General features: G+C 41.0%; 1 protein-coding gene across 1 annotated transcript in view; it reads right to left on the bottom strand.

Moving 5' to 3' along the window:
* LOC104625136 (filamin-A-interacting protein 1-like) overlaps nucleotides 1-21,296 on the bottom strand; it is a gene marked incomplete at its 3' end in the record, with an annotated part of 37,952 nt that extends 16,656 nt beyond the window's left edge. Inside the window, exons 1-2 of the mRNA XM_010292683.1 lie at nucleotides 21,147-21,296; nucleotides 5,487-5,765 (exon numbers count right to left, since the gene is read on the bottom strand). Coding sequence (XP_010290985.1) covers nucleotides 5,487-5,759 — 273 coding nt within the window. The remainder of the gene's footprint in view (nucleotides 1-5,486; nucleotides 5,766-21,146) is intronic.
* Between the last annotated feature and the right edge of the window lie 2,012 nt (nucleotides 21,297-23,308).

The raw sequence follows: 23,308 nt of genomic DNA, 5'->3' as shown, positions 1-23,308 counted from the left end.
CCAATAGGAGTAGTCAAGGTAAACAACCCCCCTAATCTTAAAGCACAGCTTAATAAATTCATGACAAAGGTTAAATGAAGTGGTTGCGTAAAGAATTAGCTGCTGGGACTTGATATACAGCTGACCTTCTGCAATTTTATCTCCAGGATTCTCAGGAAAATGGGTCAGTCAATGCATCTCCCGTACGAGGATGAGCAAAGCCTGAGTTAGGAAGTGGCAAAAAGGTAGAATAAGGAAAAAGGTCACAGCTAGAGAAATAAAGGAGAAGGGAAGGAAAGCTGAAGAAAGAGGGAAAGTTAGATCTTAGGAAAGAGAACAGAACAGAATGATTATAGAATGAAATATATTAATAAAATATGCAGCTATACAAAAAGGAAAGAAAGTAGAAAGCAGAAAAACGGAAACAGTAGATAATTTTCCTTTCCTTTTCATTTACAAAGCTTAGTTTTCTGTTAGAAAGATAGATGGTAAAATACTAAAATACCTTTAAAAATGTTAGAACGCAATAGGTAGTATATCACCTATACCTATGTGGGTACCTGTTAATTGAGTTTGTTAAGAAAGAAGATTTCCCTCATGGCAGGATGTACAGCCACCGTTATCTAAGTGTTTCATAAGGACCTTAGCAGAAGGAACAAAACACACAGCCCTCACCCACCTCTGCTAACCCTTGCCTGATACACCCAGGTGAAGAAGAAAGTCTTGTAGCCCACCTGAAGGTGAGCTCCTCCTGGCTTTGTAGGATGAGAGCGCTCCCCCCCTCAACGATTACCCTGTTTCCACCATTAGCAACCAGCCCCCCATACCTGCCCTACAACAACCCCTCCTGCAACTGATGAAGCCACCAGTACAATCTGCAGTTTGGTAATCAGTGGCACAATGAATTAACCTACTAATCCCAGGTTGGCAGTCTTAATCCTCGAATGATATTTTCACTAGCAACCTCACCAGAAAGACCAAATCAAACCGGACGTGATGAGAAGTGTTGGCTTCGAGCCAGGACCAGAGATATAGCGGGAGCACACCTTGCCACGGGGTGCGTTGGCTGCTGCTCCCCAGGCAAGGGGAGACATCTTTCCTGGGAAGCTATGGCTTTGATGCCTTACGTGAGCACTCAAATTGACCATTAAATGCAGTCTTAAATAAATACAGATTAAAGGAAAGGGCTTCATTCACAGTGGAGTCATTTGGTCTCTCCCCTCGAGGGAGGGATGCTATGCAAATAGGTTTACCTCTGAATATCTGCTACACAGTGTTTCCCTTCAAAAGTCAGTCCAAACCCAGTGTTAGACCATTTAGAAGTCTGAAGACTTCTCAGGAATTGTGGCTTGTGATTAATCTATATATAACTTGTGTATTATACATACTGTTCTCCAAGACATCACATTTCACGTATTGCCCATCCACATCCTCAGGCCTGCAACAGAGGAAACGTAGAGCTGATACCTTAACGCGTATTTCATTTACACCCCACGGCTTCCCAGCTCTGAGGAGCAGAGCTGTGCTCCTCCACAGCACCAGGCTCTCAGGAAACATTTCCCTCAGCCCTAAAGTGTGCAAGGGACATCGACAGGAACGGGTGGCTGAGCTGCAGGGGATGAATGCCATTTCTGCACTGGAGAAACACAGTAAAACACCAGCTATAATAAAGACCTCGAGTGAAAAAGTTGCTCCTATTTAAATTGGTGTGAAATATAGGAAACTGCCTCCCAAGCTTAAATTGTCATCTGGCAATAGGCACAGAAGCTGGCTAAAAAATTATTTTTCTTGAAAAACCCAAGGATTTGTAGTGGGATGCTGTCTTTGTAAATGTACTTTTATGATTGTGGGGTTTTTTTTCCAAACACGCAATAGAAGAGTGCATGGTAAACATGTAGGAATACTGCTCCTCATTTCCTTTTGGGCCCCTAATCAGGAAGTGTTGAAAATCAGTGTTGGTATTGCTGGAGGTTAATGGCTGCTGCTCAGAAAGTGGACAGGGAATATATTCCTGCCAGGACAAATACATAGGCCATTGGACAAAAATCTGTGAACCACAGATAGGATTTTATCATCGTCGTAAAGAACCACACTGCCTGTGTTGCTCCAAAATTAATAATATTTACATGTTGCTTTGACTGAAATCACTGTAACATGCAGGCAAATTAATGCCATGCCTTCATGGTCCAATTTATTCTACTGATGTTTGAAGTTTTCTTTTCAAATCAGTTTTGCAGTATTTAAAAATTAGAATTTTTTTCCAGATATAGGAGAAAATACTTCATGGATTTGTTGCCCCTATACATTCAATGCCCCAGTAAATTCAGTTCAATTTAAAGACCATGTAATCACTGTTTTTTTTATATGAGCAGTGAGATCTCACAAGAGAAAAGACACTCCACTGAGCTATAAGGCCTTTAAAATCAATCCCTGTCATCAGTTCATTTGTTTCCCACTCTCCTTCAGAGAGGTTGTACTTAAGAGCTCTCCTGCTATGTATATTGGGATACATTTTCATCGCCGCAGCTTCTGTGTACTTTTTCTCCCCTTTTGTTTTCTTACAAAATAAGGCCTAGGCTACGGTGACCTCAGCCGTTTATGCAAACCTTTCCTTCTCTATATTCAGTAAGTCACAGGGACCAGCCAGGGAATCTGATGATAGGCAGAGCCGAGTCCAGTTTGGTCCTAGAAGCTAAAGCACAGGCAAGCTACCTGAGGTCATTATAATAAAAAAAAAATAAATTAAGACATAAACATTACTGCTAGGGCATGTCTCCATGGTTTACTGGCACGTTCACCTTCAAAATGAAGAGCTGGGAGGTCAAGTCCCAAGGTAAGGACTCAAAACTGATACCAACAGCAACATGGCATGGGTCTATTTGCTATGTTGTTATATTATGTGAATAGTTAACTAAGCATGTGAAGCATATGTATACATTATCAGTTTACCCTGCTAGCCCCATGGCTGTCATGACCAGATTATCTCCCGTGGCTGAGCTCGCTGTTTGGGGTTACAAGGCACTGTCACCCCGCTCTGTGTTTGGTAGTGCAGGCATAAGATCCCCGCTGCTCATGGCTGCTGAGTAAAGAGTCATGGTATTTTATCCCATTTTTTTCTTCGAAAAGTATTGGATCTCCCTAAAGATACAGCCTGCTGTCACTCTCAAAACAAAATCTCCTTACGTATGCCTACATAATGTTTGCTTTGCCAGTACTGAAATGGTTTCAAAATAAACCCACAGTCGGATTTGTCAGTCCAACAAAAAGCCAGCCAGCCACCAGAGATGTCCGAACAGATCTGAAAATGAAAAGCCACAAAATGACTCAGTGCATTAGGTCACTGTGACAGCCAGAAGGTAATACCAGAGTATTTACTTTGGCTGGAGTCTTCCTTGGCTCATCTTCCTTTGTAGCGTCAAAGCCAGGCTCTCATCTCAAGCCAAAGTACTGTAGCCTGCCCACTTCAGTAACGGTTCAACACAGGTACCAGGTAAATAACTAACTAAAATGGGGGTTTTTGAAATTAAATTAAAACTCCTATGGATAAAAAAAGAATAATGATGCTCTTCCCTGCGGGGCAGTAAGGAGCAAAAGAACAGATGCACTCTACAACTACCAGTGTGTTTGTCCTCCCAATCCTCCTGTGATGCCCAGAAGCTTTAGCTTTAGTGTCTCTGTGGGGTCTGTATGTATGAATATCCCTAAAAGTATTGTCCAGGACAAAGGGACTATCACCTTGGTGAGGATTTTCAGCCCATATTACAGTGCAGATGGCAGCTATCCCCACCATCCCCACAGCGACAATCAGAACATGGGCAGTCCTTTAAAGTTTGCGTAACTCCCCACCAAAGTAAAAGACTATGGTGAAGAGCCACATTTCCATGTATTGAACAGGAAAATTACTCAGAGATAAGAATAAAGTCCACAGGTATTGCCACCCAGAAAACATTAGTGACATTAGTGACTTTCTTTACCTCCCCTTTCCAGACCACAAAGGTGACCTCACGGTAAATCTTTCTGAACACCATGAGCATAATATACTTCTAAGGAGGTTTGGCTATATTCAGCATTGAAGCTGCATGCTGGCTCCATCCTTTAGGAAATGACATATACAAGTTCTTGTATAAAGTAAAATGAAGCACTATAAAAATGGATACTGTTATGTAATAATAAAAGGTTTTTTTCCTTTGCAAAATTGCATTCAGAAGATTTTCTTGCCTTTTTCTGCAGTTTTTCACTGCAGAGAATTGACCATTCTCTGTCTTTGTGACAAAATTCTTTAGTTTGAATGCATATTTCCTGAAACTTGAAAGTACTTTCTGACAAACCGAAGGTGAATTATGTACAGGAAGAGTGATACTCAATGATACTTAATGAGATGAAATCTCAGAGTTCTGGTAATGGTGCAATTCATGTGACTCATATACCAAAGACATTAACAAAACAATTGCTTCTTGTAATCAGATAAGATGGTAACGAGTCCAAAATTAAAGTAAAATTGTTATGAATGTGGGTTTCAGGGAAAAAGTACAGCCTTATATGAAATGCTAAATAATGATGGTTAACTAGAATAAAGGGATTAAGACAAAATGTTTTCACACAGGTTGGGCAGGTTTTTTCTGCTTGCCCATAGGTTCAGAGAAAAACATCACTAAAGTGCAAACAAAAGAATGTCAAATTTGGCAAGCAGTCCTACTGCAAAAGGGGATAAGTTTTCAAAAGTTAGAAGTCTTCATATTGACTTTTTGAAATACTGTGTTTCAGTTCTTTATTTTGAAATTCCCTGAACGTTGACACTCCTGAGAGTTCAATGATTTATTAGCATTAAAGAGAATCCTCAAAACTGGATGGACATTTGGGAGACGAATTAAGAACAAAATCAGGCTGACTGTCATCACAGACTTACTACTGGGCTGAATAAACATGCAAACCAGGACAACTGAGAAAACTTTCAAGCAAGCACTATTCCAAGAAATAAAACTAACGGGTCTTTGCAAGGCAGGGAATGTGCAGAGCACTGCAGGCCAGGTGGGACAGGCAGAACTTTGGCTGAGCCCTGAGCAACATCTGAATATGTGGAAGGGCCAGGGGTCACCTGAACTCCTTTTTCAGGATTACTGATTTGCAGATTTGTCTCTTGAATATTTGCATTAACGACTGTAATTACACTCACTGTATTTGCTTGTCTTTTCCTCCTCCCCAAACTGATTCCCCTGTAGTTGGTTTCTGCCTCTTTTTAAGTGTTCAAGACCTGCAGATCCTCCTTTCTTCATCAGTGCTGACAGTTGTTTATAGTTTCTTTTGCTTTTGTAGCTGCAGATAGAGATGGTACATAAAGCAGTATTTAAAACTATGACTACTCTGTTAAACACCAGCTACCACTGCTCTCTGCTTATGGTCTTTTGCCTTAAATTTTCATGTCCCTGTCAACTGAGTCCTGTGCTTTTTGGACAACCTAAAAATAAATAGGTACATAGAAAGTATAGTTTAAAAAATGTTTAATTTACCTGCAGTTCTCCTTCCATTATACTGAGGAGTTTTATCAAGTCCTCTTTAGAAAGCTCTATGGACTTCTTGTTCTTTCGTTCAGTAGGTCCAGGTGATTTTGAGTGCCGTTTGACAGTTGCTGAAACCATGACCTCATCTTCCTTCCGATGAGGTTTGTTCTTTTTCTTGGCATCCTCCTGAAGTTTTTCATTCTCTGCATGGCTGATGACAGGCTTAGAACTGGAGAAGTGCCCATTAGACGAGCTTTCTCCACCTTGGTTTCGGGATCTCATCCCTACCTAGAAAGAAACAAACATAAAGATGCATTTATAAACAAAATTACTTGCAAAAAGCCACAGTGGAAATACTGTCTTTTGGAAGAACAACAATCTTCTAAAAACCGAAAAATACTGTCATGCTCAAGAGATGGTGGTAGAAAGCTCAACCATTTCAATAACTCTGTGTGTGGCAGACAGTGAATCCAGGGCACTAATTATAAATTTGACAGAGTCCTACAGGGTACTAAAAAGTCCTAAAAGTTACCTAAGGGTAACCCTCTTTTCCAGCACGCCAAGATGCTGATATGAGTTTAAATGTATGGAACTTAAAAGTAACGCAGGAAAATGATAAAGAACATTTTCCAGTGTTCCCTTTCCTTCAGTCAACATTTTGATCATTCACAATTCATCACTACAAAACAAAACACATTGTTAAGTAGATCTTATTTTAACATGAGGTTTACTTGAGAGACAGGAACACGATTATATTTTAGAAAAGCATATTCCTTGAGTATAAATTGTCTACGAGAGTGGAGTGACAATGCATGACAGAAAAAGGTCACTCTATATTTTCCGTGAGGGAAGCAATGGGTTTATTCCAGGTAGCCAAGAAAAATGGGGAATGCAGATGAAATCAAGTGGTAAACTCCATTTTAAGCTAAATACTGCATGAGATTATTAGACAGTAAGTGCCACAAAGTAAAGTTGAAAAGAAGTTTGAAAAAAAAGCACAGAGGACATTAAACCGCTAAGAGGTGAACAGGCAAGATCAACACAGTCCTTCCAGAAGATTCAGGGTTTCTCCAAATGTCAGGTCATGGTTATTGAATGCTCACATCCCTGTCCTCTTAAGCACCCACACTGCACTCTTAGACTATGGCTATCCTAGGAAATTAAACAGTGACAGCAAATGTTCCTGAGCTCTGGCATTTGAGCTACTGTATGGCTAATGTTTTAGCACACTCCTCGGCACACTTCTGGTCCATGCAAGCTACCATTCTCACAATCAGTTCCTGGACACAGTTCAGGGATTAACCCAGGCCAGGTCCAGATGCAACCAACCCTGTTCTGGAAGAGAAGGGAGTTTAGTGGTACGAGCATGGCTGGGTTATGCTATTTGACCCCAGGGACAGAATGGGGTCCCTGGGACTGTTTAGTTTACAAGTAACATAGCCTTGGTGTCACACATAGCTGTGTGACAATCATCCTTCCTGCGTATCATCCTTATCAAACAACAGTCTTCTCTGATTCCTTCTGCTTAATGCCATTCAGCAATATCAGATTAAACCATTTGCCCTTATATTCAAAACTTTTCACAGTTCTCTTTCTTACCCATCAGCCCTTTTCAAGTTGTCATCCACACAACACATTCCACTAAAATTAGCTTAATCTGCCTGTCTGATGTCTTCTCCTATGAACATATCTCTCCTTTCTTCCGCCTTGACCGTGCAGATTGGCCAGGGAGGCTGCTAGTTCTTAAAATCTCATTTACCCTGTAAGGTCTCGCCCTGTGTCACTGAGTAACAATGTCACAGGACACAGGATGGGTTCATCAGTGTGTATTTCATTACAAAACAGATGTGCACAGGATACTCAAACATATTTATATATGGACCCATATTGCTATACTGTCACCTTGCTCTCCTGTCACCTTCCTATGTTATGTTGAAGTAGGTCGTCGTAATTATTTTCAGTGTTTTAACTGTAGACGACCTTGACTGTTATTTGTAATCAATATATTTGTCATACACCATAAAAAGGCAATAGTGAATTTAGGCTTGGTTCAGGGCCAAACTCAGAGGCAAAAAGTAAGTTGGTTTCCTAAAACTTAGATATTCTTCATCCTGTTTGAAATTGCCTGTATAACAGACAAGCTTGCCCAGTTTTACTATCAATAGATCTAATGAATAATATTCTACTGCTTCCAAATATTTCCTCTCACTTAAATTCATCTCTGGATTTAGTTTGCAGCTTGCTCATTAGTCAAACAGATGCTTCTCAACATCACTAACATCACACACTTTTCTGATAAGGATCTCAGAGCAGCAATTCACAAGTGATGGGGCAAAACCTAAAATACATTGACTAATCAGCTTGGCTAATGTTACACTGGGCCTGCTATGGCTTGCTACTTAGTTGACTCAGGACAGTGTTATAAATCTCTTGCTCACATTAGACTTACATTTTGGTAGTTTCACACTCAGCGGGAAGATTGTCTTTTTATTATCATTGGTTACTCATGTCTTAACTTCATTAATTCCGTGGAATTTGTCCAGCAGCATAAATGGGGAGAGAATTAGACCCACTATTTTCAAGTGAGAGAGTTTCATGATGAGATTCCTTGCGTTGTAGGTCTGCTCCTATCCAAACAATATGTGATACAGGTATACAATGGCCTTTAACTTCCTGAATGCTTATGCAGTGTGTTTTTCATCAAACAGTTTGGATTAAACACATGAATTGTGCTTTCTAAAAACAGATCTCCATTATAAGCATGAACAATACCTGAGAACCCCAGGAAATCTTTTAGGTCTCAGGTTTGTAATGGAAAAATAAACATTGTACTATGTTTCCTCTCAGATAGGGCTTTTCAATTTGTTTAACTTTAATGGGTTTTCAACTTTCCAACCATGCTTCCTCTCAGGAGAGAGCACTTGGGATTCAATCTGTCTCTGTTTTCTAAGTGTTTCCTTCTGAGTCCCTGTGGGTCACAGCCTCCAGCCACTTTCATCTCTAAACCAAACCTATTTTTCATGGCTTACAGTGAATGGCTTCATGGCTCTAGACCATCCTACATGTTTTAAGAATAAATATTGGAAGTCTGTCTTACATATGTTTTCCAGTGGAAAACAGGTTATTACATTACAGTGTATTCTGCTTAGTAACATGCTGCATTAGTGATTTCTCTGTAGTAAGATGACTCAACTGTTAGACCTGAAGGTGCACAATTAATTTTAAATTTAACTCATGACTAGTTGAGACACATCATCCACCTCAAGCATTGCATAATCAACCAGATGCACTTAGCTGGATATGTTAGACTTCACGAAAGGTGGGGTGTCACCCTGTCACATCATAACTCAAGACAGCCACTTTGATCCATGTGTCCCAGTGGGAGCTGAGATAACAATTTGTGAAGCCGTGTAAAGACTGAATAGTTGACTATAGGTTTATAATCATGATAACAGAGAAATAGGAATGTATATTTAAAGTGTGCTTTTACTTGATGTAAATCAATATAGGTCCGCAAAGGACAGATGCAAATTCATACTTTTTTAATTCATTAATACAGCAGCAGAGCAGCTTAACCAACTGATCTGGAATTTTGTATCAACTAGCTAATTAGAATATGATTGTCATTAAAGGAAGTAAAACTTGGCCCTTTTAAATATTTCTTTAACACTTGTAGTTTTATTTTGCAGCAAGTCTTACTTCACAGTAAGCATGGCAGATGGTCTGTCACTCTTGGGGACATCACCCCTAATAGCCTTTCTTTGTGTACAAGCCTGCCAAAATCAGTGTAACGTTAACACCTCCTCTGTCTTCAGTTACGATGCTGATACTTTTCCAACACGTTACCCAAATGCAAAGGTGGTGTGTGCTGAAGCCAGAGATGCAAGTGAACTCACGCTTAAATGGTGACAGAAAGGGCCAAAGTTTTGATATTCACACAGTAATTTCCAAGGAGTTTAAGGGCCAAAATCAACGGCATGATCCAGCTGTTGTGCAGCGCTCTAGGAATACAAAGCAGCTGTAAGGATGACTGAGTTTTAATTAGAGCAGCGTGAAGTAGCCAGAACATACCAGTGATCTTGGCTGAAATACTGTGTGCTGGAAAGGAGTGCTTAGTATTATCACTTTGGACATCCGTCTGTATTTCTGATGGCATCATGATAAAGAAGAAGACTTTCTGACCAGTTGCATGACATTTCGGCATGCAGACACCAAAATCCTAAAACTTTGCCTATATCTGTTGTTTCACCAGGGTTCCAGAACTGATTCTGGGGACACTGCCAGTCTAACACTGGTAACAAATGTCCTCCTGCTGCCTGCCTGCATTCCTGATCTGCTGAAGGGATTGTGTTCCCTGAAGAAATAGCTGGTATGATTTATAATGACTTTAGCATTTAATATTTTACTCTACTGGGGTTTTTTTCCACCCCTCATCATATTGCATATTAAACTGGAAAGCTTTCCTAACAGTCTCCAGTCAAACAAGAAGTCTTTATATGGTCAGTCACCTTGATTTCGACATTTATTGGCTACTCGTTTCAATATGTGCTCACAGCATTGGTACTTGGCATGGGAACTCTTCAGCCTCTCCTCTCTTTCACTCGTTTCTTAAGCTTTAAGCACAAAGGACAAATGCTATGCTTATTTACTTGAGTCTGTATTGTTGTTCTGGGCATGGGTTCTTCAGTTTTCACAAGTTAGCAATCCACACAAAATTTTATGAAATAACCTTTATGTTAGTTTCACTGACATCAGGAGGAAATCTGTGAGGAATTTGCTGAGTAGGATGTCAGGAGAGGACAGGCTGCATGCTGTTCCAAACCTTTCCCCCGTCAACGGCAATTTGTTCTCCCTATAGCTCTTGAAATGACAAGTTAGATTAGGCTGCTTTACTAGTGCCATTAGAATCAGATAGCACAAAAGGGTTCTTTGAACTTAACGTGTAGTCCCTCCTGCTAATTGGACATGCTGATTTTGACTTCATAGTGCTTTCCCTTAAAATATGAATAATAATAATAACAATAACAATAATAATCATCATATTATAATACACACACACACACAAGTTAATTTACAGCCATGATATGGTTGTTGCCTTTGGCTATAAATTTGTAGTCTGGAGTTCAGTTGCAGAGCTAAGCGATTAAGATATCACATGGAAGTGCTGGGTTTCTGACAGGCTAACAATGTATTGTAGGCTCGGTTATTAGTGAGCCAAAACTGGAATTGTTTCCCAGCTGTGGCTTTGGGAAATGTATGTTGGGAACTGTATCTTTCAGAGGGTCTGCTGTGCAGGCCTTTGGAGTCGAGTAAAGCACTGTTCAGAAGTGCCTGGTACACAGGGGAGATTGCTGAGAACTCAGACACTGAGCAAGCCAAATCTCTGCCCAGGGATTACCGATCAACGTATAGCACCAGGAGTGAAAAAGAGGTTAAAATATACTCAAAATGGAGACTCAATCATATAAAACCTCCCTCAGATTTGAAACACCCCATGAATGAGGAAGAGAGCTGGAAAATTTTTTAAATAGTATAAGTCTGTGTCTACAAGTGCTAGATACCAACAAAAAACACCAAACAAAAATACAAAAAAAAAGACACCTTCTCACATGTCAGCAAGAGAGGGAGACAGCGACACCAAATTGACCTTGTTGGCTTAGAAGTCCTCAGAAAGGACCACCCCAGATGAGGATGGATGGCTTTAGCCCCAAGGGATCCGGATGGCCAGGACTAAGGCTACACGGCCTCAATGGTGTGGCTTTCACAGGACAAACATGTAGAGATGCAAATGTTCACACCACCACCGAGACTGATTAAAGTTATTATTTTTATTATTAGTTATTCCTTATTGTTAGTTATTCCAGGCTGTTCTCCCGGACTCTGCAAATGTTTGTTATTATTATTTTGTCCGACTTGACTTGAAGAAGTAAAAAGGAATCATGCTACCAAGATGTTGTCGTAGAACCAGGTAGGAACTGATGGCTGCATTGTGCAGGGGCGCGTGCTGTGCAATGCTGCCCAGCTGGACTTGGATGCTGCATGAAGCAGACGTGTCAGACTCCGGACTGTGCGACAGCCGAACAACACTGTGCCAAGGGAACGCAGACCTCATTCTTGGTTTTGCTTTTGCAGATTACTCAAGTGTTTGTTTCAGTCATGCTGGTCAGAGAAGAGTGCTAAACCACATGACTAATACAATGAAGAACAGAAGAAATATCTACCCTTAGCAATTCTGGAGTTTCCTGAATTTCTAAACATTCACGCCTACAGCACTAATATACTGTACTCTCTAACCTTCCCCCAGTCTCTTGCCCTCGTATGCATCATGACTTACCTGCAAGAGCAAACAAGAAAAGGTCTTTGTTCCTTCTGACAGTATTATACATTACCCTGTGCTTTTGTGAAAGCATGTGTTAGCTGCTTGCCCTTGTCGTTGGAGTATTGTCACAGAGGTACGGATACTTTATGAATTAGGACAATTCTCTACTCAGTAAACAGCTTGAATAATTACAAGCCACAGGGCTGGAATGCTTACACAGACTAGGAGAGGACTTGTGGCTAGTCTAGCTACGTAACACCACTACTGCCTTCATCCTTTCACTTGGTCAGCTTGCTGCACTGGAAAAGCATTTGTTATGCAGGTGTTAGGAGGTGCAACACCCAAGCATGCACGCTGAGCCTCATGCACTGAAGAAGAAATGTTCACGTCATCCTGTTGGTTCTGCCTCCATGGCAGGGTTTGCACCACCTGCATTGGGAGTGCTGCTCTGGGTCTCCCTCCCACCCTGTAAGCCCTTTTCCAGATGCAGCAGATTGGGCTGGTCCCTGGGCTGCACCCGCTCCCCTGGTGAAGGGGAGATGCTGTGGCATTGCTCAGAGGAGCCTGTGCAGGAAGGAGATATTGCCCCGTGGCAGACAGATGTCACAGCGTCTCCCTCATTTTGTCATATCATACATGGAGTCTCATCGGTGGAAGAAATTTGAGTCTTCTTAATTACAAGAAAGAAAGAGAATTTGTCCCTGTTAATGGTATCTGACAAAAATGCAGTGACTGTTTTAGATGCAGGACACAGATTATTTTCTTCTGTCAAGTCACCACTATCTCATTATTCCCTATTCACCTATTTTGGTGAAGAGAACTTTTCTTTTTATGCTGCTTGCAAATAGTGTAGAAAAGTAGGAAAGTTATAGCAGATACACTTGTTCAGGTACAGCACATGAATCAGCAAAGCCTTTGCTTTATCAAAATGTATTTTATAGCTTCTCAAATTGGTTCTTATAACAGTGGAGCATAGTAGCACATGGATTATATTCACCAAGGATTATATCAACAATAGTTCCTTTGCTTGAAAAAAGAAATGAGAGGAATAAGCATAAATGTATTCTCAAGAAGAAAAGAAAAAGATTTCTGAAAACTCCATATCTAGGTGCCATTCTGAATAGGTATAATCTGCATAAAAGCAGAAAAGGATTTCACAAAGCTAAAAGAGGAAATCCAGTAATCACTAAGGCAGATTTATACCACTTTAACACCATTTTCTTAATTCCAAGATAAACTATTCTCTGGCTAAATTATGGCACAGATTTACAAAGAACAGAGTTTGTGCTGGTATAATTCCATTAATTTTGTCATTTTCAGGAAAACTTGTGGTTTCAGCTGGAATACTTTTACTTGAGTAATGCATGCAGACCAACTAAGGAGTAACATAGACTTGTTTCACAAAGATTCATGTTTCCCAGGCTTCATCTGGAAAAACATCTTGGATGCATGAGGCATGAGGAATGATAAGCTATTAGATCATCATTCAGTCAAAAAAATAAACTTTTATATATCACTCTACCCGTGTTTTGATTACTGTGCTTCCCAGCTGCCAGAAAGTACAAACAGGAGTCATAGAGAAGAGACAGCTCAAGGAGCTGACCCCACAGGCAAACACGCCGCTAGGTCTGATGAGGGTGTAGATATTTATTCTCCAGAGCGACTACATGGCTGAAGGGGACCGGCCAGGAGCAAGGCAGGTGGCAACAGCGTTAACCGCCTGTGCAGCCTTCCTAGCACGTTTCAGCTGAGCTGGGAGACATGGGCGTAGGTTGCTTCCTACTCATCTCTCTACCCAGGCTGTTTCCAGCCCGCTGGAGAGTCCTGTGGGCAGGACTACTTCCGATCTGAAGGCAATGCACGGATCCTTGGAGGAAAGAAATGCCCCTGCTTCCCGGGGCTGCGTAACTCGCACCCAGCTGATGGAGTCTGTCTCAAGACACTGCCACCCCTTGGGGGCTGGATCAGCACCGTGCCCTATCATGGTTCTTCACATATTTACAGCTTTCTGCCCTTTCGAGTTATGCCATTTCAATTGAAAATCAACCTGTGAGCTTCACGTGAAGACAAAGCTAGCAATGTCACCATTAGTTTCAGTCCAAACCCACTAAACATTTGTTTCATTGTCTGACAGCCGGAACGTGCCTGGAAAATGGTAAGAGAGGTGATGCAGATTAGCTGGCCTACCAAAGATTTTTCACTCCTGCAGATGGGTAATCTTTGGTGTTAGATAAGCATTAGCCATTTCTTTTTGTTGACAGCATAGAACCAAGCTGATAACCTGCAAGATCAAATATTCTGTGGACTTATGAACCACGCTGTATCTCTCGTAAGTAGTTTTTAAAGACCACTGCTCCTATAACAATGCATTTTCTGCTTCCAAGATGGCAGAAAACTGCTGAAAGCAGCAACAGACAGGAGCAGGCTGATAATCATCACAGTTCTTGCCTCCGAGTACAATGGCCTTACAATGACCAGCCAAAATATCTAAAGTTGACATACCACTGAGGGAACACAGCACGGAAAGTAAAATCATTCTGTGGTCCTTCAAATCCTGCTTTAACCTAGGAATGAACCACGGGGCAAATAGGGAATGCAGTTAGGAAATGAGGCAAGTAACTCTTATTAGCTTTCTACAAAATCTATTTCAAAATTTCACTTAAAATTATCGTTTGTTTCAAAATTAACTTGGATTTTAACAAGTGTGAGACAAGACAAAAAGCTAAATGTCCCAAAAGCTCGTTCCCTCAAGCTTTGGGTTGAGGGAAGTATTTTGCTGTCTGTTGCTGACGAGGTGTGAATCATGAATCCCGTATTCTTTTCAGTAGCCATGATTTGCACAGCTCTGATTTTGCTGAAACCAGTAAACAACTATAGCTACATTTTACCTTTGACTAGTTTATCCTTCTTTTATTTTATAAAAACAACAAAAAATAATCACAATGTAGATACCCTTATAGATTTTACAGCAAAGGGAAAAAAAATTACATGGAAGACCTGTATCTTCTACAAATATTGTCTACAAGAGACAACAGTGTAAAAACACATCTGCAGCATCTCAAATTTCAGCTGTCAACCAAAGCAGGGAGCAAGTTCCAAATCCCTCTCAGTGACTCCTTTGTAGGAAGTTTCAGTTGTTGATAGACATAGAGTACCAGCTTGCAGATGAATGCCTGGTCATTTGGTGAGAGGTGATTTTAACTCCTTCTGTTAGACTGCGCTGCCTTCCACCTCCCAAAATGTTCCTCCTCTATGAAGTTTAACTGGTTTCAAAACAAAGAGTTAAAAATAGTCTCTGATACTAAACCTGCCCTTGAGTTTCACTATCAATTTGGGTGGGTTTACAGCAATATTTTTCCCATTGGAGAAAAAAAAAAAAAAAAAAAGAAAAGGAATTCTCTGGCTACATGTACACTGGAGATTAACCATGTCCAGGACTGCTCTCGGACTGTGAGGCCAGCTGTCCTGGAAAATCCTTCAGGCTCTTAAGCCCTCTTAGCATCCATAACATGCTGGCTGCATCCACACTGCCCACTGGGAATTGCTCCTAGCCCATGCTGACTCCCGAAACACGCTCTCAAATGGTTCGGGAGGGTGTTAAGTGGCCTGGCCAAAAGTGTGCTGGAGACCATTCCAACTGTTTAATAAGAATACAGACATTCACCTTCCAGTTTCTGTGCTCATGCCCTGGCACTGTTTAATTTACAGCCTTTCCTTTCCACAGCCTGCTGCTTTGCAAACAAAGGAAATGGAAAACTAATCAGCCGTGCAAAGGGAAAGTGCAACTCACCATAAATACACACTGCAGAGAGAAAATAAGCGGAGGGTGGTGGGAAAGCAGAAAAGAACCTGTATTTTTTCATGTAAGTTAAGTCAAGGCAAGCAGAAGTATATTACTTATTCTAGAGGTGTGTTTTTCAGTTATTACTGAAAGATGGTCTGGAGATAGAGCAGTGCAGCAGGGGTCAGGAGGAGACAGGGCAGCCAAAACAGAGCGAGAGGTTGCAAAACGTCCCCAGTTCATACTAGGCTTGTGCTGGCTTTTGCTGGGCTTGGTGGCACAAACTTTGACATCTTCTGCTTTATGTCACTGATAAGAGGACTAGCACTTGGAGGCTCCAGAGCGTCCCTTGCATTATTCGAAGCCCTGGCCTTCACTTGTCACTACTATTCGTAAAGAGGTAAAAGGAAAGGAGAGTCTTACTTCATTCCTGGCAGTGCCAGCCCAGTGACTGTCATTATTTCCCAGTAATCCCGTAGGCTTTCCACTGACTTCAGAACTTGTGGCAAAGAAAGTAAAGAAGTAAATGTCAGCCTAACTGATTTAAATAATACCAATGCCTCACGCTGACAGGGAGCAGCACAAAAACCTGCAGATACCTCACCTGGGCATTGAAAATGGCCTCATCCACTTTAATAGCGTTCTTTTATAGAAGCCATATTTACGTGCCTCTTCCAATGTCTTGGCTTCAAAATCCTCAGACAATTTCTTCACTTGAAAAGAATGAAGTTAAAGAATTATCCTGCATCTACAGGTTGAGCTGGTTTTGATTTTTTTTGAACAGCCTGTCAATGTTAATCTGCTCAAATCCTCACCTGGCTTTTTTGTTCAGAGCAAAAAGTCAGGCTAAGCTGAAAACACAGCATAGCTACTTTGAGCAGGGAAGTAAGAGAGAAGGAAGAAGCAAAAAAATATCCCTGCATGGGCTTGGTCTCGCATTAACATAACTAAAATTACCTGCTGCCAGATTCAAGTTGCTTTAATGTCTGTGACTTCTTAAAATCCAGTTTCAACAGGGATAAAATCTAAGTAAGTGAATTGTGTTTGTCTTGTTGCAACTAGTCAAATACCCTACCTCACTTAACTTTTTTAAAAGGTTGACTTTTTTTCCGCTAGGATAGAGTAACAAATTCTTAGCTGCTTTTCTTAGAAAGTAATTTCAGTTCAGAGCCATGGAAAGATATTAAAAAGAGCTCCTACAAATGGAATGGGTGTTTTACAAGCCTACATGAAGATAAAATCATCTGCACAGGCACAAATTCACACTGTTCAGCTTTAAGTATCTCACTTGTGTGACTGAGCTAGGAGTTTAGGTTTCATCCATAATCTGCAGTGTCTTTGAAATGAAGCCCGAGCTCTCTGAGGCTATGTTAAGACTTCAGACCTGTCCTCCTCCTCAGTCATGCAGCTCCAGTGACCACTGCTGAAGCCCGCCATGGCTCCTGTCTATCAGGGAAAGCAACCCCTGATCTTCTTTCCATGGAAAAAGGTGCTCCGCAGAGGGTGGTGTTTCTCCAGCCTCTCCCATAAGAGGACACGGCTGGAGGACACTGCTGCATCTTACCCCTGGGAAGTGCTGGGAGGTCTTAGTTTTGCCCTCTGACCAAGAGGTTGTGTCCCTCATGCGGGCACCTCAGTTGGCTGACTGATGAACTGCCATCACTGGATCCATATCACAAGGAAGGCTGAATTTGCTGATGGGTGGGGAGGCAGTAGCAGGTATTTGGCACCTCGTTATCAGCATGTGACACAGTGCCACACTTGGTGGCAAATGTTAGGACATGACTGAGGCTGTGGGACTGTGCCCACCCCTCACAGTGCCTCCGATAACCAACCCTGCCAACTTTGTGTTAATGAAGTTGCAAACTCAAGTGGCTTGTGCTGTTGGGGTGGATTTTCTACAAGGCATCAGTACACAGACCACTGCTGCAGGGATGCTGCTGGCCAAGAGGAGCAGAGAGCCCAGTGTTTCTAAAAAGCACTGAAAAGAATCAAAAGCTCGCCCTTAGTGAGCTACCTAACTGGGAAATGATCTCACTTGACTCTCCAGCCACAACTCCTTGTGCTGAATTCTCTTTCTTGGAAGGAAAGGTGAGGGGAATTTGGCTATTATTACCCAAACCAAGTAAATTAAGAAACAGCAATAAACAATGGATCTATGTTAGCTTTCTTTTAGTTAGAGCAAGTGAAACTAGAGACTCATTTTTAATAATCAAGGTAAATCTGAAAAAAATTAATCATAACATTTTCAAGTTCCTATTTCCTATGAGGAGGTGGATGGATAACAGAGAAGCAATGTGGGTCTCAGTGTTGCTGGACGGAATTGGTGAGTGCCTCTATATATCGAGGCATTACTGGATCTCTGAATAGAAATTTAAAAGACTGATTTGAATTTTCACAATAATGTCAAAAAGTTTGGTCGTTACTCAAAAAAAAAAAAGGGGGAGGCATATACACATGGTATACGATTGGTATGTCAGGTAAGAAATTGGGAAAGAAAGCAGCATATAAATAGAGAAATGACTGTTTCTCTTTATTCACTGAAAACTGTCTGACCCAGCAGTTATGTAATGTCTCAGCATTACTTATTTGTTTACTTAAGTAATTTTCAGGTGCCTTCAAGGAAGTTTAGGTGATGAGAAATTACTTTGGGCTGCTTCTCCTCTACATGTGTGGCGGACCCATGGCTTTGGCAAGGATCTGCAGCAGTCGCTGTTGGCAGCTCCAACACAACTTGGCTCCACAGGGAGCGAGTGGGACCCTGCGCTGCCCGGGCAGCTGCTTTCCTAGGTGTAAATTCTGGTTATGGTCAATCTTTCCTTCTGTGTCTGAATTGCTCAAAATAGTATTATTACTGCTTTTTAGCTTCTCACCTGTTGTTTCGGAAAAGGAAGATTAACCAGTTTTCCTCTGATGCAAATTGATCTCTTGTCATATTAAGGTGCTGTATTTAGTTATCTTAAGAAAGAAGGTGTAACTGAAAGTACTTTCACACACTCATTTCACATTTCACATGCTATTTTACTCCCAGTGAGAATAAACCTTACTTGGGTTTCTGTCCCTAGTGACAATCTCTAAATAAGCTTTGAGTACCACCTCTTTCCTCTTAATATTCACTGCATAGCCCACAGATAAGAGCTCTCCAGAGCACCCAGTAGCTGACTGGTAAGCACAGCTGTCCAGAAAAAGCAAGCTCAGACTAGCTGGCTGAGCCTTCGCTGTATATAGAGAGAGAGCATACTTCACAAGGCTTTCACAAAAGTCAGGAAAAAGTCCTCACATTATTGAATAAATACTTCCTTACCGCATTATTAAGAATATTCTATAACTTTAAGCTTGAAAGACTCTGCTAAACTAAATGTAATTTGAGGAATACACACATTTGTTTATTATTGAAATATTTATTGGCTAGGAAACTAAATTAGATATCAATTCATACTAATTTCTGTTCAGTTACACTTTCGGATTTTCTTTTATCAGCACAGTGCTTTAGGACTTGTATATCACTGTCTTAGGGAAATTGCTAAACTCAGTCAAAACCCCAAAAAAGTATTTGTCTCCACATTAAGTTCTGTAACTCATTTAGTCAATGTTATTTTCAAAATCTGATATCCTACTGTATCTTTCAAATTCATCCTGTAAAACATCATTGAGTGTATGTCAAACAAACAGTATAAATTAAAAAAAAAATCAGTCAGCAGTTTGTCAGTCGACTGTAGAATTGCAAAACTGACCTGGTATGAAGTGGCCATATTTAGAAAATCTCTGTACAGCTGGGAGTTTGCCATGTGCTTGACCTAAGGTAGCTGTCATACTTGCAAAAAAAAAATCTTTATTGTAATTGTACTTACTGATACAAATATTATTACTTTTTGGCATCAATAAAAACCAAAAGCCTGCATGGAAAAACATTTGGCAGCACATGCCAGCATGGTAGCGTGGCTCGGCTGTAGCACCAGCCTTCCAGGCACTAAAAATCACCCAGCCATACACCATGGAAAGCAGCAAACACCAAGTATCCCACAAAACTCGGACTTGTTGAAATAAGCATATGTGTCGAAGACAAAGGATTATAATTAGAGGGATAAGAAAGCCTAGAAAATAAAAATATTGTCAGAACCCAGCATTTAGCATTATGGCACAGACACCACACACGGGTGTGCCAGCAGCAGGCTTAGCTCCCCTGCCCTCTGCTCTGCCATGGTATGGAGTAACGTTGCACAAACAATCTCTGCACGTCGCCAAATACATGACGTTATCTCTATTTAAGTAAGCAAGAACAAGGCTGAAGAGTTCTGTGTAAATACTTGTCACTGACTGATCTCTTATACCTTGAAGATGCATTTCTAGAAAGGCAAAAAACCAGAATTGTTCTTCCCATTGTATCTTCGAAAAAGCTGAAAAGTGCAATTTTACTAGGTTTTCCCAAACCTCAGAGAAACTTTTCCAAATGCCTATAAAGGTGGAGGATTAAATAAATGGTTTGTTGAAGTAATGGAACAGTTATTGGGCCTCATAACACATGCGTATTTTTAAATAAAAAAGAAAATACTGTGGGGTTTTTAAAATTTGGTTTAAAAATTCCTAACTACAAACACATCATTAGCGGTTTGTACTCACATCAACTTTGTATCAGGCAAGAATAAAGTTTTGTTTGTGTAACATTGTTGGGCAAAATAGTAACTACATAAATTTAAGAAAGAAAATAACTTATTTAAGCCAAGTTAATGGAAATTAGCATTATTAATGACAATTTAAGGAGGATTATATGATGTATTGCAGGTTTCAACCAACTAAAAATAGAAAAGCTATACAAGGCATAAAAATTGCACAATGTACAACTTTCAGTTCCAGGAAGACCGTGTTTGCAATCCTTGACTACAAATGGAGTTGCTTTCTGACTGCTGAGATGGACCTTCTGGGGCCATAATTAATATAGACAATCACGAGCTTTCCAAATGAGTCAGACATTTAAAAATATAATCTGATATTGGGCTTAAAGTTGTGAAATTTTTATAAAATCAGTTAGTGATTGCCTTCCAGTTTTTAAGCTGGGTTCACAATCTCAAAGTATGTTCCAGCACTGTCAGGCATTTTGAAACTGGAAATAAAGACTACTGTATAACCAATGTGATATTAGCAATGGGGCTTTTAAAAGACAGGCAAAATCCCAGATGAATATAGTGAGACACCCAGTATGGTCATAAAAGTCAGCGGTGCCTGCTGAAGAGTTCCTCATTGTGCCAACTCATTAACTCAGGATGCTTATTATTAACTCAGTGTGCTAAAAAATTTCAGGGAAAATAATGTACGTTCAGGATGTCCTTGGTAACCCTCAACAGTCTGTGAGGGCTTGGACAGCTCTGCAATTCAGGTGAGCCTTTGAAAGACCAGAAATGACATAAGCAATTTTGGTCATCTCCTGGAGCTGACATCTGCAGGAAGCTCACGTGTTGCTTTCCAGCCATGCTATTGCAACAGCATCTCCCCAGTGTCATTAACGCAGGAGCGCAGCTCCAGCTGGAAGCTCCTGTGTGTCAGCCAGACAGCCCGTGGTGTGGAGTAATACCTGTGTCAAGGGATGCTTCCAGAGCAGGGGCTTCGCTAGAATCTAGGTCCGGAGGGGGGAGGAGGGAGTCGAGGATGGAGGTGTCCCTCTGCCATCGCTCTGCTTGCTCCCACCTGAGGCTGACTGGGGTCCCTGCTGCTCCCTAGAGAAAAGATAAGGCTCAGGAGCTGCACGCCAGGACAAAGCGAGAAGCAGCACTTTCTGCTTTCTCTGCCTGCCATCCAGCCGGCCAGCTAGAAAACACAGACTTCCAGACTTAAAGTTGCTTGAAAATACTTATATTTTCTAATTTAGAGATTCCCATTGACTTTATCCATGTGTCTCCAAAGCCATGACAGAGCATAGTGATCTGAAGAATCCAGAATACTCTAGGCGACGTGTTTGCACTGGTAATGCGCCGGGCTCCTGATTGAGTGACTCGTTCTGCAGAACACGTGCAACGCAGTGCAATGCAATGCAGTGACGGAACGACAGCAGAGAGGTAGCACGTCCCGCTTGGCCCATCTACTGGTCACACCGCACGCAAGTCTGCAGACTTCTAGCTGCTCAGTGAGAACGCATGACTCCCTTGGCTGGCCAAGCTGGGCATTCCGCAGCACAGCAAGAGCTGCAGACCAGTTTCTTTAACGGCCCACAAAGCAAAGGAAGGCTAGGGACATGGTGACAACTCCAAACACCACGGAGGTGTAGCAGGCATGGAGGGAACTGGGAGCATTGCTACTGGAAATCTGGGGATGTTGCAAGGCATATGGGGAACAGAGCTGTAACGCTGGAGGGAGGCAAGGTCTCATGTTGATAAAAGCTCATTCGTGCATTTGATTAGTTTGCATAAATGAACAGAATTTGAATCCACCTTGTGGATTCCCTGAATTCTGCCCTGACCTTCTCAATTGTGCAGCACGGTTACGGTATAAGCCAAGTTTGGTAGGTCAAGCCCACTTCAGAGACAGCTAACATGGAAAGATCAGAGCCAATGGGTCTGAGCATTGATGTGTCCCGGCAGGCTCAGTGGCAGGACTGGTTGTGCCAGAGAGCTTCGAAGGGCTGAGAGACTATCGTGGTCTTTCCTTTGGCAAAATGTTTGGTCAAGGAGAACATGGTGTTCTGGAAAGCTGTGATCTTTTTAAAGAAAACAGTAGCAATTTTGTTCAACTCTACAGACTGACCGTTATTTAAATCATTTATATAGTTGTCCTCATAAAAATGTAGTCATACTAGGGACATTACCATTTAAGGAATAAAGCAGGACTACGACGGTGTCTAATAGCAGTTAGAACAGTGTACAGCACATTTCCCCATTATTTCTTAACAAATTGTATGTGAATTTTCCCAAAATCGTAAATACCAACTTGGTATTTGTAGATTTTTCTTTTGTCCTTGCTGTGAACTGAAAGAACAAGTTTACTGGACTATGAACTACACAAAGATAGATGCAATAATGAAATCTTAACCAGCTGTAATCACAGTTAAATTGGTACAAACACATTAAGTAAAACTTGGCTTTATAGGAAAAAACCAACAATTATTTTATTGATAAATATTTTAATTTTCTTGGAAATTTGTTTAGGAAACGTCAGTCTTGAACAGCTAGTTCTAGTAGAAAATTGAGCAATTACCCATCTATTTATTTATTTGTTAATAGTAGAAAGCATTTCCTACAAGTGCAAGAGTTCAGGTTATCACACTGTTATACCCGCATCTGACATGACAGTTTACAGGAAGCAAAGTAGAGATAATTTGTATGTGGCACATGGGATTTACAGAAATTAATTCTTTGCCCTACAAAAAGTTTGTCCTTCAAAAAAGCCAGTGAGAATTTTCTCATTACTTTGAACAGAGGAAGGATCAAGACTATTGTATTTAAAAGTTATTATGCAACTATCTATAGCTAGTAAGTGAGCCATGTTTTTGCAACGAAGAGCTTCATTTTCAGCGCAATTCACAAAGTAGAGGAAACAATGAATAGTTTTCTGTCAATCAGATCATACTAATTATTAAGATTACAAAAAGGGTGGATCAAGACTTAATGGGTCAAATTCTGACCTCATTTGTCTTGACTCTTCTGAGTTTAAAGAAGGTACTCTGGATTTTCATCAGCCTAAATGAGATTAAAATCTGATGTAGCATGACAAGAGAGGAGTGAGAACACGTGAGAGAACAGC

This window comes from Phaethon lepturus, unplaced genomic scaffold (genome assembly GCF_000687285.1).
Source record: "Phaethon lepturus isolate BGI_N335 unplaced genomic scaffold, ASM68728v1 scaffold17538, whole genome shotgun sequence".
Taxonomy (NCBI): domain Eukaryota; kingdom Metazoa; phylum Chordata; class Aves; order Phaethontiformes; family Phaethontidae; genus Phaethon; species Phaethon lepturus.
The sequence above is the reverse complement of the archived record's forward strand: the minus strand, read 5'-3'. Positions and strand labels throughout refer to the sequence as shown.